General features: G+C 51.9%; 1 protein-coding gene across 1 annotated transcript; it reads left to right on the top strand.

Moving 5' to 3' along the window:
• The first annotated feature begins 971 nt into the window (after nucleotides 1-971).
• Nucleotides 972-7,750, top strand: SF3A3 (splicing factor 3a subunit 3). Its single transcript, XM_065650586.1, has 17 exons — nucleotides 972-1,272; nucleotides 1,353-1,400; nucleotides 1,520-1,572; nucleotides 1,985-2,090; nucleotides 2,561-2,633; nucleotides 2,979-3,070; nucleotides 3,150-3,232; nucleotides 3,611-3,749; nucleotides 4,083-4,151; nucleotides 4,323-4,390; nucleotides 4,741-4,848; nucleotides 5,149-5,218; nucleotides 5,845-6,009; nucleotides 6,123-6,233; nucleotides 6,665-6,755; nucleotides 7,157-7,212; nucleotides 7,491-7,750. The coding sequence occupies exons 1-17, from the start codon at nucleotides 1,177-1,179 to the stop codon at nucleotides 7,566-7,568; spliced, it is 1,506 nt and encodes a 501-aa protein (XP_065506658.1). The 5' UTR covers nucleotides 972-1,176; the 3' UTR covers nucleotides 7,569-7,750.
• Nucleotides 7,751-13,203: the final 5,453 nt, after the last annotated feature.

The following is a 13,203-nucleotide window of genomic DNA, read 5'->3' on the forward strand; positions in this document are numbered from 1 at the left end:
CCATCATCCCACCTTTCCTTCCAGGAGAACTGTGCCATGACCCCCCAGCTCCATCCATAGCTGCAGGCACAACGGCTGCTGTGGCACGAGGGGCTCCGGGGCAGAGCGGCACCTCCCGGAGCAACCGTCCCCAAAACCATCCCCAAACCATCCCCAAAACCATCCCCAAAACCATCCCCAAAATTGTCCCCAAAACCATCCCCAAACCGTCCTCCAAACCATCCCCAAACTGTCCCCAAAACTGTCCTCCAAACCATCCCCAAACCGTCCCCCAAACCATCCCCAAACTGTCCCCCAGTGCGCAGCCCCACGTGGGGAGCAGGGGACAGGAACACCGCAGGGACAGGGACACTGCGGGGACAGGGACACTGCGGGGACAGGGACACCACGGAGGCTTCTCTGTCCCAGCTCAGCTCTCCCAGCCCAGCAGCCCAAAATGAAGAGGCTGGAGGGGACACTGCTCCATCTCCACTCCTTCCCTTTCCAGGGATGAAGTTTCACGCAAAGGGAAATGGAAGAACACGACGTTCAGAGTCTTATCTCCGTTTTTATTTTTAGACGGGCATTTGCGAGGCAGAAATGACGTACTTTGGGGCAGCGTGTAGTGCAAGGGAGCAATTAAAGCCAGTGTTCTCACCATCCCACCACTGCGCTCTCCGCAGTGAAGCGGCTGTTCCCAAGGCAGGATCATGTTTGTCTGCCATAATTAAGCTCAATTTTGCTGTTGTTTCTTTTGGCTTAGTTTATCACGCATGGTAGAAAAATACGAACAATTTATTTACGAGATAAAATTTAATTATAGGCTTGCGCTTGGCCAAGTGGGGGCGAAGCGCCGGCGCGATCTCTGCTCGGCGCCCAGGGCGGGTCTGGAGAAGGGAATGGACGCCTGGGGAGCGGGGAGCGGCCGCCGCGGCTCCTGCGGGGGGATTCCCACGGGACGGGTCCCCCGGGCACGGCCACGGTGCTGCGAGCCCGTCAGCCCGGGGCAGCCGCGGAGCGAGCCGGGCGGTGACCCCGAGAACCGGGAGGAACCGGGAGGAACCGGGAGGAACCGAGGGGAACGGGCGCGGGCGGGCCCGGGGCCTTCCCGCAGGGCACCGGCGGAACCGGAACCTCCCGGCGGGCGCAAGCGGAACCGGAAGCGGGTAGCGGCGGCTTCCGGGCGGGCGCGGGAGGATGGAGACGATTCTGGAGCAGCAGCGGCGGTACCATGAGGAGCGGGAGCGGCTCATGGACGTGATGGTGAAGGAGATGCTCACCAAGAAGTCCACGGTGAGCCCGGGGCCGCGGGGCTGGGGGGCGGCCGGCCCGGGCCCGCGCTCATCGCGCTCCCCCCGCTTCTCTCCCCGCAGCTCCGCGACCAGATCAACTCGGACCACCGGACCCGGGCCATGCAGGACGTGAGTGCGGGGCGGGGACCGGGCCGCTGCCCGCTCATACCGGAGCGCCCGGGAGGGGGCGGCTCTTGGCCCTCGTAACGTCCTCGGGGGTATTTGGGGTTTTTTTTCTCTTTTTTCAGAGGTACATGGAAGTGAGCGGCAACCTGAGAGACCTGTACGACGACAAGGACGGGTGAGTGCTTGTGCAGACACCGCTGTGTGTGCCTGCACATCTGCGGGATGTGTCCTGCAGATGAATTCCAGGGCTCTTTTAAGTCAGTTGTAAATACATGAGCAGTAATGCTGGTATTTGGGACAGGAACCTAGTTTTGGAGACCAAACCTGCTGGAGCAGGACCCAGGCTTCACATTGGGTTTGCACACGTTTGGTTATTTTCTTGATTTAAGTCACCAGGGAAGCCGTGAGTTGGCTTGAAGGTTTGTAAGCAGAGGCCGCGACACCCAACGTGACTGTCTGAGGTTTGCAGTCGGTCTCACTGCAGCTGTACAGGATCAAAATGCAGCACTAGACCTGGAAAAAGATTCTATCAGGGTCAACGTGTTTTTCTTCCTACTTGTAATCTGTCCTTTTCCTTTAACTCGCAGTTTACGGAAAGAAGAGCTCAGCGCCATTTCAGGGCCAAATGAATTTGCAGAATTCTACAACAGACTGAAGCAAATTAAGGAATTTCATCGGAAGCATCCAAATGAGGTAAATAGTTACCTTCTTTTTTAGAACAGGTGATTTGTGGTCTGTTTGGCCTCATCCCTACAATAAACAGGGTTTTTTTTTCCAGTGTCATTGCATTAATATACAAGTATTAGGTACACTAAACCGTCACCTGAGATGATGTTCAAGGTTCAGAGTGCTGCAGGGGCAGCGTATGAGCTCTGGTGGGAGCAGTGAGGTAGGAGAGGGTGTGAGATGCTGATGTTGTTCTCTCCTTGCGGGGCGTCAGCTCCAGAGCATTCTGCAGATGAGCTGACAGTTGTTCCTGCCTTCCTCAGGCAGGCTAGAGTCAGACTTTTTTCCCTTGGTGCAAAAGTAATGGTGAAAAAATGTCTTGGGTAGCTTTTCAGTTAGCAGTTCTATTGTTTGCAACTTATTGTGATTTTATATTAATTATTCTGGGACATTAGCTGAAGTAATCATTCTTCTGTGCCTTCTGTCTGCTCTTGCAGATCTGTGTTCCGATGTCCGTGGAGTTTGAGGAACTGTTGAAGGCCAGAGACAACCCAAGTGAAGAAGCTCAGAGTAAGTTTGTAGCTTTTCTCTGAGGCCAGTTTAAGGGAAAATATGGTGCTGGCTTGAGAGGCATTATTTGATGAGTTGTTTGATCTGTTTTGTAGACCCCTTTTGTTAAATGACTTCTGAAAATTGTTCTTTTGTCATTTAAATTCTTCTGAACTGCAGCCCCTTGAATAATCTGCAGTAGCGGTGCAGTCAGGTGTCTGATCAGTGAGCATCCCACCTGCACTATGAACACCTTCCTTAAGCGTTAATTAGTCCACGGTTAATCCTTTTCAAGTTCTAAAGCATAGGCGTAATAAGTAGGGAAGATTAAGCACATCATAAAGCTCTTCACGATCTTTCCTGCAGATCTGGTGGAGTTCACCGATGAGGAAGGGTACGGCCGATACTTGGATCTGCACGATTGTTATCTCAAGTACATTAATCTAAAATCATCAGAGGTGAGTGGCTGCAGCTGCAGACTGGATGTTAATTTGGCTGCATGCGTGTAAAGTCTGACTCCAACTTTTTCTTTCTTAGAAACTGGATTATATCACTTACTTATCTACATTTGACCAACTCTTTGATATTCCCAAGGAGAGAAAAAACGCTGAATATAAAAGGTGAGCCTGTTTGCCTGCCTGCTGCTTTTATGACAGTTGATGAGAAGGAATTTGCTTCTTAGGTGTATAGCTGCTAAGAATATAATTAACAGTCAAGCTTAACTCATGTAAATTGGGTCACTGAGCTATAGTGACTCAGTCGTGTGTCTGAGCCCTGAGACAACGTGCAGTGCAGCAAAAATGTGGAAAGCCACATTCTACTCTGTGGAAGGACCTTTATCCTTGTAACTGCTGCATCTAGAAATTGTGTTGAAAACTGTCATCGTCTCGATGACTTCCCTGTGGAGCACGAGAGGGTAATTACTTCCCAAAGATGTGGTTAGAGAAACACGTTTGAGGCTGATACTGAACTACCTGTGCTCTTGGTTACTCTGCCAGGTACCTTGAGATGCTTCTCGAGTACTTGCAGGACTACACAGATCGAGTGAAACCATTGCTGGACCAGAATGAACTTTTTGGGAAAATTCAGACTGAATTTGAAAAGAAGTGGGAGAACGGGACGTTCCCTGGCTGGCCGGTGAGCAGTCGCTAAGCCCGTGTGGATGGGTCTGTGTTTGGGATGGGTTTTCTGTGAATCATTTCTGTAAAGTCATCACTGAGGTTGAGTCTAATAGCAAAATGTCACAAAGATGCAATTTAATGCTAACTCGAATTTGAAAACCAATGTAGCCAGCTTGAAACAAACCCATTTTTAAGGTTTGCTCCTTTTGTCTCTTTTCTATTGTTCTGGTGCTCAGTTTATTGAGATAATTTTTCTCTGTGAAATGAATGGCTTTTCTTGAGGTTAGAATATTAAATTGCATGAAGTGTAGGATGTCATAACGACCTTGCGTGTGTTTTTTCGTGGCAGAAAGAGACCAGCAGTGCCCTCACCCACGCTGGAGCTCACCTGGACCTCTCCGCGTTCTCCTCCTGGGAGGTGTGTTTTCACTGAGGAGTGGGGCACTCTTGACAGTCCTTTCTTGAATGCTTTTCATTGTTTGTTGTTTGTTTTTTTTTTTTTCTTCTTTAATGAGTTAAAATGGACATACATCCATATTGCGTTTGTTTGATAGCTTCTCTCTTATTGTGGTTTACTTTAATTGAACAGGAATTGGCCTCCCTGGGACTGGACAGATTAAAATCAGCTTTACTGGCCTTGGGACTAAAATGTGGCGGGTAAGGTGCAGTCTTTTTGTAGTTCTTTTTCAGTTTTCGAGGTGTTCCTGTCTTGCATTCCTTTATGGGATACTTGTTTTGTTGTCTCTTCTGTACAAGAATTACTTTAATGATGTTTGAAAGACAAAACATTGAGAACCAATCGGGCAATGCTGCGATCTGCTGGTTCGAAAAGTGTCCTGTACTGAAGTCTCTTGTGTAGAATAATTTGGCTTAAGGAATGAAGACAAAGATAACAGGAAATCTCATGAACTTTTAAAAGCTAAACTTAGAAATTTGTTGTATGAATTCGACTAGTTGTCAGGAAATGCGGAACTATGGTTTGGACTTGTCTCTTCCCTTCTCCACAGGACTCTGGAAGAACGTGCTCAGAGACTGTTTAGCACTAAAGGCAAATCCCTGGAATCACTCGATCCTTCATTGTTCGCAAAGAACCCAAAGACAAAAGGAAGCAAAAGGTGAGTTCTGAAGGTGGTTCTGAGGTCAGGGGTGTGAGGTGTTCTGTAGATGTCATCTTGTGTAGTCACCGCAAGAGGTTCTTGGAGTATTAGAAGCTTTTCACGTTGGACCAAGAGTCCTGAACCAAATGGAGGAAATCGGAGCTGGACTGTTCGTGTGCAGTTCAGCTCACATGAACTGTTTGGTGCTTGTTTCTGTTTTCTTGCTGTATACAAGTCACACGTCTTCAGGCGTTCAGTGTACACATGATGTTTGCAGTTCTGGAATGAACTCCCTAAAGTTTCTTTATATCTTTCCAGAGACACTGAAAGAAATAAAGATCTTGCGTTCCTGGAAGCTCAGATTTATGAGTACGTGGAAGTTCTTGGGGTAAGGATTTAATTTTGTCTTGGAGCTTTGTATTTCAGAACTGCTAAATAGTGACTGGAAGATCATCCACATCTTTACCTGATACTTTCATAGAAAGCATGCCCAGAATTATTTTCATGTCCAGAGTTGTTATGTTTTAAAGTGCATGTTAGCAGGTAGCTTTTTCTGTCAGTAAGTAGAATATGACGGATTAGACTTATTTTTCCGTTAGCTAATTATTTGATGGGCTTCTATGAACAGATCCAGATACAGAGGCTGCCTGTTCCCTTGAGGAAGCCATCAGCATCAATAATTTCTGTTTCATGCCTAAGTCACAGGGTGTTGCAAACCTTTATTTGTTCTGCCTCGATGCTCACCCAAGTCCTTGCTTCAGGTTGGGGTGGCTGTTGCTGTTGGCTTGTCCTGGAAGTGCTAATGGTAGTACAAGTTCTCATTCTTTGGAAGTAGGAAATGTTATACTAAAAACTTAAGTTGTTGGGTTAAATAAAATGAGAGTTCTGTGCTCCATACTAGTCTTCCATTCCCCTCCCTCCGTGCCCCGAGGAAGCATTTCACGCTGCCAGTTTGCCCTGATGTTGTTGCTGTCGTGTTGTGTGAACAATTCCTCCTCTTTTCTCACACTATAGGAACAGAGACACCTCACGCACGAGAATGTGCAGCGTAAGCAAGCACGGACAGGGGAAGAGCGGGAGGAGGAGGAGGAAGAGCAGATCAGTGAAAGTGAGAGTGAAGATGAAGAAAATGAAATAATTTATAATCCTAAAAACCTGCCTCTTGGTTGGGATGGCAAGGTAACTGAGATCGTCAGGTCTGGAGAAGTGGGAGGTGTTGCTGACCCCACACTACTCCTCTGGTTGAACCTGCCTTGTCGTTGGCCTGATCTTTGTTTCTCTTCCCTTGTCAGCCGATCCCCTACTGGTTATATAAATTACATGGTTTAAACATCAACTACAATTGTGAGATTTGTGGTAACTACACCTACCGAGGGCCCAAAGCCTTTCAGCGTCACTTTGCAGTAAGTAATGTTTTGCTACAAAACCATCAGTACTGTGTTCAGGTAATCTTTACAGTAAGTAACCAGGAAATCACTGGAATGCCCAAGTTGCACTTCTTCTGTTTCCAAAATGTGGGTCTGGGCTGGTGCTGCAGGGCCGTGCGACTGGGACTGTCGATTCCGTAGGGCACACTGAGATCTTTCTGCAAATTTCTGTTCTTGTTTGAGCACTAATTCTAGTATGCAGGTCTGATTGGTGCAGAGTGTCTGTTGGCTGCCAGTGTTTTGTTACTGTCTGAAATACAGAAAAAGTATTTTTATAAAGGTTTTTAGGACTGATAGATTTGTAGTTTGGTAGTATCTGTTTCACCCTGCCCAGATGTTAACATGTCCTTTAGTCCCTGGCCTTGCGGACGTTCCCTCTCCCCCCTGACCTCCTGCCTCTCCCCCAGGAGTGGCGACACGCTCACGGGATGCGCTGCCTGGGCATTCCCAACACCGCGCACTTTGCCAACGTCACGCAGATCGAGGACGCCGTCTCCTGTGAGTAGTGAAATGTGGCATAAGAACACTCATATCAGCTCCTGCCAAAAATGTGTCTTACCTATGACCAGAGACTAGTTTCAGGGAAGAGAGTAAGAAACATGGTGCGTGTGGGATGATCCTTCCCTGGGCCGTCCCTCCCGGTTCTCACAACGAGAGCGGCTTTTTTTCTGTGGGTACCTGTGAGTAGCCGCTTGCTGGGATTGCAGCAAAGTGTTCATTTGTTGCCAGCTGTTCTGTCTGTGATATGGATATTAGGTACATTCCTGGGCTGCTGAAGTGAGAGTGTTTAACAAGAAATTTAAAAAAAAAAAAAAAAAAGCTTGTGTATATTTTACTAGATTAAAACCTATTATCTCAAGGGAGGTGGCATCAGATCCTGAATGACTTTGTATTTACAGTGTGGGCAAAGCTGAAACAACAGAAGGCTTCAGAGAGATGGCAGCCCGATACAGAGGTGAGATGTTACACATCTGGGTGTCTCTAGTCCTGCGCACGTGGGAACCCCGTTTTACCATGTGTGAATTGTCTGGCTCTGTCAGGAGAATTTCTAAAGTCCCCTGCACGCTGGGGAGAGAAACTTCCCAGAGCCAGTGTCACCTTTGTTGTGTGAGAGGAGAAGGGAGCTGGCAGGACATCGTGCTCAGCAGGCACTGCCGCAGCTAAAATTCAAATGCTGTAGTACAGCCGGAGTCAGACTGTCCAGGTGTCCCTACACTGTTCATTTCATTCTAGGAGGAGTACGAGGATTCCAGTGGGAACGTGGTGAATAAAAAGACCTATGAAGACCTGAAACGCCAAGGGCTGCTGTAGCTTTTCCCAAGTGAAGGGTTTCACACCTGGAAAGCAAGTGGAGATGTGTCAGCAGCTCTGACTTTTATTCAGTTTCTGGATTTTCTATGTGCATGAATATAGATTTCAAGGATACTTTATAGAATCTCTTTCTAGTAAGCCCCTTGTGAAATGCAGACTTGTGATGTTATTTTATATTTAAAAAAAAAAAAAAAAGAAAAAAAAACTTGAAAAATAAACTGGTTTTAATTTAGGAAGTGCTGAGAAACTGGTCTCCTTTTGTATGCTGGAAGGAAGAGATTTCATTATGGTTATTTTTAAAATGCTTTTTACGCCGTTTGAATTGTTAGAAACAATTGCTTCTCTCTTATTCCTGTTCTGATTGAGATTTTTATGATGAGGATTGACTTTCTGTACAGCAAACAAGAACATTGCATGCTGACAGCAAGTAATGGTCCTGTACTATACCTCGCTGTAATGTCATTGCTTTCTTTGGGCTCCTTTGCAAAACAAATTTATTTGGCTTGTATTGCTGCTTTTACCTCAGGTCTGTCTCCCTGTGGAGGTTTGGCCGCTGGGATTTTTCCAGGGAGTTAATAACAGAGCTTGATTTACGTTGGGCTGTGCGGGCAGTTTGTGGGGATTTCTCCAGTGCTCTGGCAGCTCCTCGTGCCCCCTCCAGCCCCTCAGCTGGGGTTTCGTTTTGGTACGGAGTTGGCTGGTGTGACATCTCTGGCCTCGAACAACCCTTTTTCTCCTGTCGCTGCGCTGGTTGCATCTCCAGCTGCCACGGAGCAGCAGGTGACACCCCCCGGTGAGGGTTTGCGCAGCGGCTGTTGGCAGGGGTGGGGCTGGCAGCGGCTGTGAGCCCGTGCAGCAGGTACGGCGGCTGCAGTCTGTGCCCGGACACCTCATCGTGTGCCGGGGCTTCAGGGCGCAGCTGGACGGGGTGATTCTGGGTTCCTTCCCTGCCCTGGGGTGAGTTGTTCTCTTCGGGATGGGGTCGTGTCTGGTGGGTCCTCGTTCCTCGCCTGCCCTAGGGCTGGGCTGGGCTGGCACCCTGCGCAGTGAGGGTGTCCAAACCTGGCTGGGGTGATGGCTGCCCCGGTTTGGAAGGGGAGAGAGACCCTGGGCAAGAGACACATCTGGAAATGGGCATTTTTCACACCAGACTTGGTCCCTCCACAGCAAGAACTGTTACGGAGAGTCTCTCTTGCTGCTCTGAGGGCTGGTGGGTTTGGGTCCTGCCGTGGTGGGTGCTGCTGCCAGTGGGTCACATCTTCATTTGCAACAGCATCAGCAAACGGGTGCCAGGTGTCATCCGTAACCACCCTGCAGCTCTGCGTGCTCTGGGGAGGGTAACCACACCAACCGCAGCACCGGCTCCCGCGGGGCTCCCGCTCGCTGGCAGACGCGCTGTGCCCCTGGGCCCGTGTCCTGGGGGACTGTCCCCTCCTGCTGCCCAGCTCTGACCGCGGCTCTTCCTGCCAGGTGGTGGGTGAAGTTGCAGGTGGATGAAGATGGCCGGTCGCCCATGGCTCGTCCCCCCTGTTGAAGGTAACGGGGGTTCTGCTGCAGCATCCATCCTGGCGCGCCCGGCCACAGTGTCGGGGCTGTGCCAGCGGCTCCCTGGGGCTCTTGGTGGGTGGGGGGTCTTTCTGCAGCAGAGCTGGTCCCCTGGGTCCAGTGTGGGTCCCTGAGCTCAGGTGTGTCCGTGGGGCTCCCCACGGCCTCCCCAGGGGACGTGGCCACCACCTTGCTCCAGGGAGGCTGGCGGGGCTGGATTTGGTGTTTCGGGGATGAGCTGCTCCTGCTGCTGGGGAGCCTCTTTGGGCAGACGTGGTCTCAGCCATCCCCCTCTTTTCCAGGCCTGCTGCTTTGCATCTTTGCTCTGCACCTCTGCAGCCAGGACCCTCTTGCCACTGCAGGTGAGCTCTACGCCCCACGGGAAACTCGGGGCTCCTGTGGGGAGCGGGGTAAAGGCAGCATGGTGCAACAGGGACATTGTCCCTGTCCCCTCCAGGCTGTGTTCTGTAGGATGGAGCTGCACTGAGGAACCTTTTTTCAAGGTTTTGATCCCAGAAAAACCTGTTCTTCACATGCAGAGGGGCTGGAAGGGGGAGGGAGAAGCTGTTGTGACATCTGTCCATAGCGCTGCTGCAGTGACCTGTTGTCTCTGACGGGCTTGTTGGGCCGCCTGGTTGCTGGCTGCAAACGGACCTTGTTTTGGACATCCTGTCACTTAGTGCCATCCACATCCCAACCACAGTGTGACTGACGCTTCCTGCAGACGCCTTTGGACCGTGCAGAGGCTCAGGAGGCGATGCAGGGCTTGCTGGGAGTGAGGTTGGTGTTTCCTTCACCAAGGGGAAACTTTGTGTCTTCCAGAGCACAACACGGTCGCCAACGCCTCGGTGGTGGCCAACACCTCAGTGGTCGCCAACGCCTCGGTGGTGGCCAACGCCTCAGTGGTCACCAATGCTTCGATGGTCACCAGTGCTTCAGTGGCAGCCAACGCTTCGATGGTCATCAACGCTTCAGTGGTCACCAAGGCCCCGGTAGTCACCAATGCTTCAGTGGCAGCCAATGCCCTGGTGGTCACCAATGCCCTGGTGGTCACCAATGCCTTGGTAGTCACCAATGCCCCGGTGGTCACCAACACCCCAGTAGTCACCAATGCTTCAGTGGCAGCCAGTACTTTGGTCACCAACATTCCGGTAGTCACCAATGCTTCAGTGATCACCAATGCCCTGGTAGTTGCCAATGCTTCAGTGGCAACCAATACTTTGGTGGTCACCAACGCCCCAGTAGTCACCAACATCCCAGTAGTCTCCAATGCTTTGGTGGTCACCAGTACTGCAGTGGCAGCCAACACTTCGGTGGTCACTGTTGCCTCGGTGGCAGCCAGTGCTTCGGTGAATGGTACAGCAGAAACACCGGTAAGGAAAGGAGAGGCAATGGCTGTTGGCCGGGCTGTTACAGCCCCATGGACACAGTGTCTGGCCTGACTGGTGTCTTGTGGGAGCCTGGAGTCCCATGAGAGCATCTCCTGGGTGGGAGGGGAGCAGCTCGGGCAGGCTGCGCAGGGTCAGCCCCTCCAGACAGCGCGGCTGGGCTGGGCACGGCACCGCGGTGACACCTGGTGTGTTGTCCCTCCAGCTCACCTGCCAGAGCTTCCAGTGTTCCGGGGAGAGGTGCTACCAGGATGGAGCCCACGCCAACGAGACGGTGACCTGCCAGAATGAGACTCACTGCGAGGTACGGCGCTCACCGAGCTGGAGGCGCAGGGACTGTGACAGGGAAAGCCTTTTTTCCCTTTATATCAGGAATCCGTAGTGCTCTGCTCAGTCTGTGTCAGGCTCCTGTTTCCCCTCTCTCTGTTACACTCTGTCAGTTATTTTTGCTCCTTTGTCATGGAATGTCTTCACACTCCTAGTATGTTTTCCCTTGGCTCTGCTGTTGCAGCTTTACCGTTTCTCCAGCACGAACTACACGGCCCGGTGCAGCAGCGCGTGCGGTGCGGAGATGTGCAGCACCAACGGCACGGCGCAGCGCTGCGTCCTGGACTGCTGCAGCTCCACGCTCTGCCTGCGGCTCAACGCCAGCGCCTACGGTAACGCCCCAGCCCGGGCTGTGGGGTTCACCTGCTGCGCAGGAGGGGACACGAGTGGACACAACCCCGGTGCAGAGGGCTGGCTGTGCCATCACCGCGTGTCCTTCAGCGCTGGGGCAAGGGACAGGGTGGTCCAGTGGCTGCGGCCGCAGCGTGAGCTGTGCTGGTGGAGCTGCCCTGGGTGCAGCCTCACGGGCTCCTCCTGTGTCTGCAGGTGACCTGCCACCCGCCACCGCGCCGCCCACGACCACCACGGCCACCACCACCCCGCGAGCTCCCCCCCGAAATGTAGGTACTGGGACAGCTGAGCTCCCGCCTGAGCCCAGGGGAGAGGGAAAGGTCCCTCCTGCATCTGTGTTATGGGGTCAAAACCTGCCTCTGGAAGGGGAACAAATCCTTAAGGAGCTTTGAAAGGAAGGAGTCCGTGCTGAGCCATGTCAAACAGGCCTTTTCCCAAGGCCAGCATGGTGAGCATCCTTGCAGCCGCAGGGATGGTGTAGGGACCACGGGGCACTGCAGCCTTTCTCCTGCGTGGAGGGGAAGGTGCTTATCTTTGCAGATCCCTGTTAAGAGGAAGGAAAAGGAGGTTTGAAACTTGTTTGCTATGCCTGTGTTTCACTAAAGTTTCCTGCAGTTTCAGACAGCATCCTGTTAGTCTTTATCTCTCTGTATCTAAAATGCCTGAGACAGCACTGGCCAAGAGAGGCGGATGGAGAAAGTAGCCCCAGGAAGGAAGGGCTGTCTGAACTTCAGTTCTTGTCCTGGGAGCTCTGGTCTCTGAGCCGATGAACATAGAGTGTCTGGTCCTCTCTTACAGGGGAAAGTGTGTGCAGCGTTCTCCTGTCATGGGGACGGATGTTTCAAAGGCAAGAAGACTGTTGCTAGATGCATCGTTGGCCAAGACTTCTGTGAGGTAGGGCCCTGGGGCTAAAGAGCAGGACAACTTGTGAGCTGGGACGTGCCCAGGAGCCTGGATGCATCCCTGTAATGCGAATACTAAAGGCTTGGCAGGACCCCAGGATAACGACTCTCTCCTTCTTCCAGATGAAGAAAACGGGCTTGAATTACATGGCGGGATGTAGCAGAGCCTGCAAGGCTGCCAAACCAGTCTGTGCCAGTGGGGTGAAGGCTGCCTGTTACCAGGAGTGCTGCCCCGCTACCATGAAAGCCAGCTGTCTGAAACTGGACGGCAAAGTTCACATCAACGGCGCAGGGCAGGTGACTCTGGCCCCGCTCGTGAAGCTCGTGGCGTGGGGGGTGGTTCTGCTCCTGAATCACGGGGTCTGGGCTTCTCTCTGGGGGTGAGCAGCAGCCCGGGCGCTCCGCAGCCTGTTCTCCTGCAGCGCTTGGTAGGATCCCTGTCTCTCTGACTTCAGCCCAGGCTGCCATCCAACCCCCTCTGGTACGTCCCTGTCCCAGGAACAAGGTGGCCCTGTGGCAGGTGGCTGCTTGTCCCACTGTGCAGGTGCCCCCCGCCCACGGGGCCACCCCAGGCCTCTGAGCGAAACACGGTGGCGACGGCTGCCGATGGGCTCCGGTCTGGCTTAAAAACTAGAAAATTCTGCCTTGACTGAAGGCACAGGGTCTGTTCTAGTTAATAATCTGCTTGCAGCGCAGCCTGTTTTGATACCCTCTTACTTGTTAGTTTAAAGCCACTCTGGTATTGAAATATCTCTTATCAGGGTTGGTAAAATGAGTAACTCTATGTTTCAACCCCCAGCATTCCCCCAGCCTGTTATTGCATCGCACGGAGCTGGTACACAGCTCGTTGGGCAGAATTCACCCGTGTCAATGGTTATGCAAACGCACACTCTGCTGTCTTCTGTCACTGTCGTATCTTTAAATAAAAGATTGCAAAGATAGCAAAATCCGTGTGTCAGTCCCCCTGGTCAGCAACGGGGTGTTCCGAGGCGGGAGGCGGGTGTGCTGGTTTGAGGAGCCTCGTGCCCCCCACAGCAGAAAGGCTTCACTCCGGGGCTGCGGGCTGGGATCTGGTGCAGCGGATGTGGGACTGGATGAAAAACGCCCGAAACACCGACCAAC

The sequence above is a fragment of the Caloenas nicobarica genome, chromosome 23, assembly GCF_036013445.1.
Source record: "Caloenas nicobarica isolate bCalNic1 chromosome 23, bCalNic1.hap1, whole genome shotgun sequence".
NCBI lineage: Eukaryota > Metazoa > Chordata > Aves > Columbiformes > Columbidae > Caloenas > Caloenas nicobarica.

Bases quoted from the DNA above. Each gene is read 5' to 3' on its own strand.
- SF3A3 (XM_065650586.1), top strand. From the start codon at position 1,177: ATGGAGACGATTCTGGAGCAGCAGCGGCGGTACCATGAGGAGCGGGAG. The intron at 4,849-5,148 runs GTGAGTTCTGAA...ATATCTTTCCAG, and splicing joins AAGACAAAAGGAAGCAAAAG to AGACACTGAAAGAAATAAAG. The intron at 5,219-5,844 runs GTAAGGATTTAA...CTCACACTATAG, and splicing joins AGTACGTGGAAGTTCTTGGG to GAACAGAGACACCTCACGCA.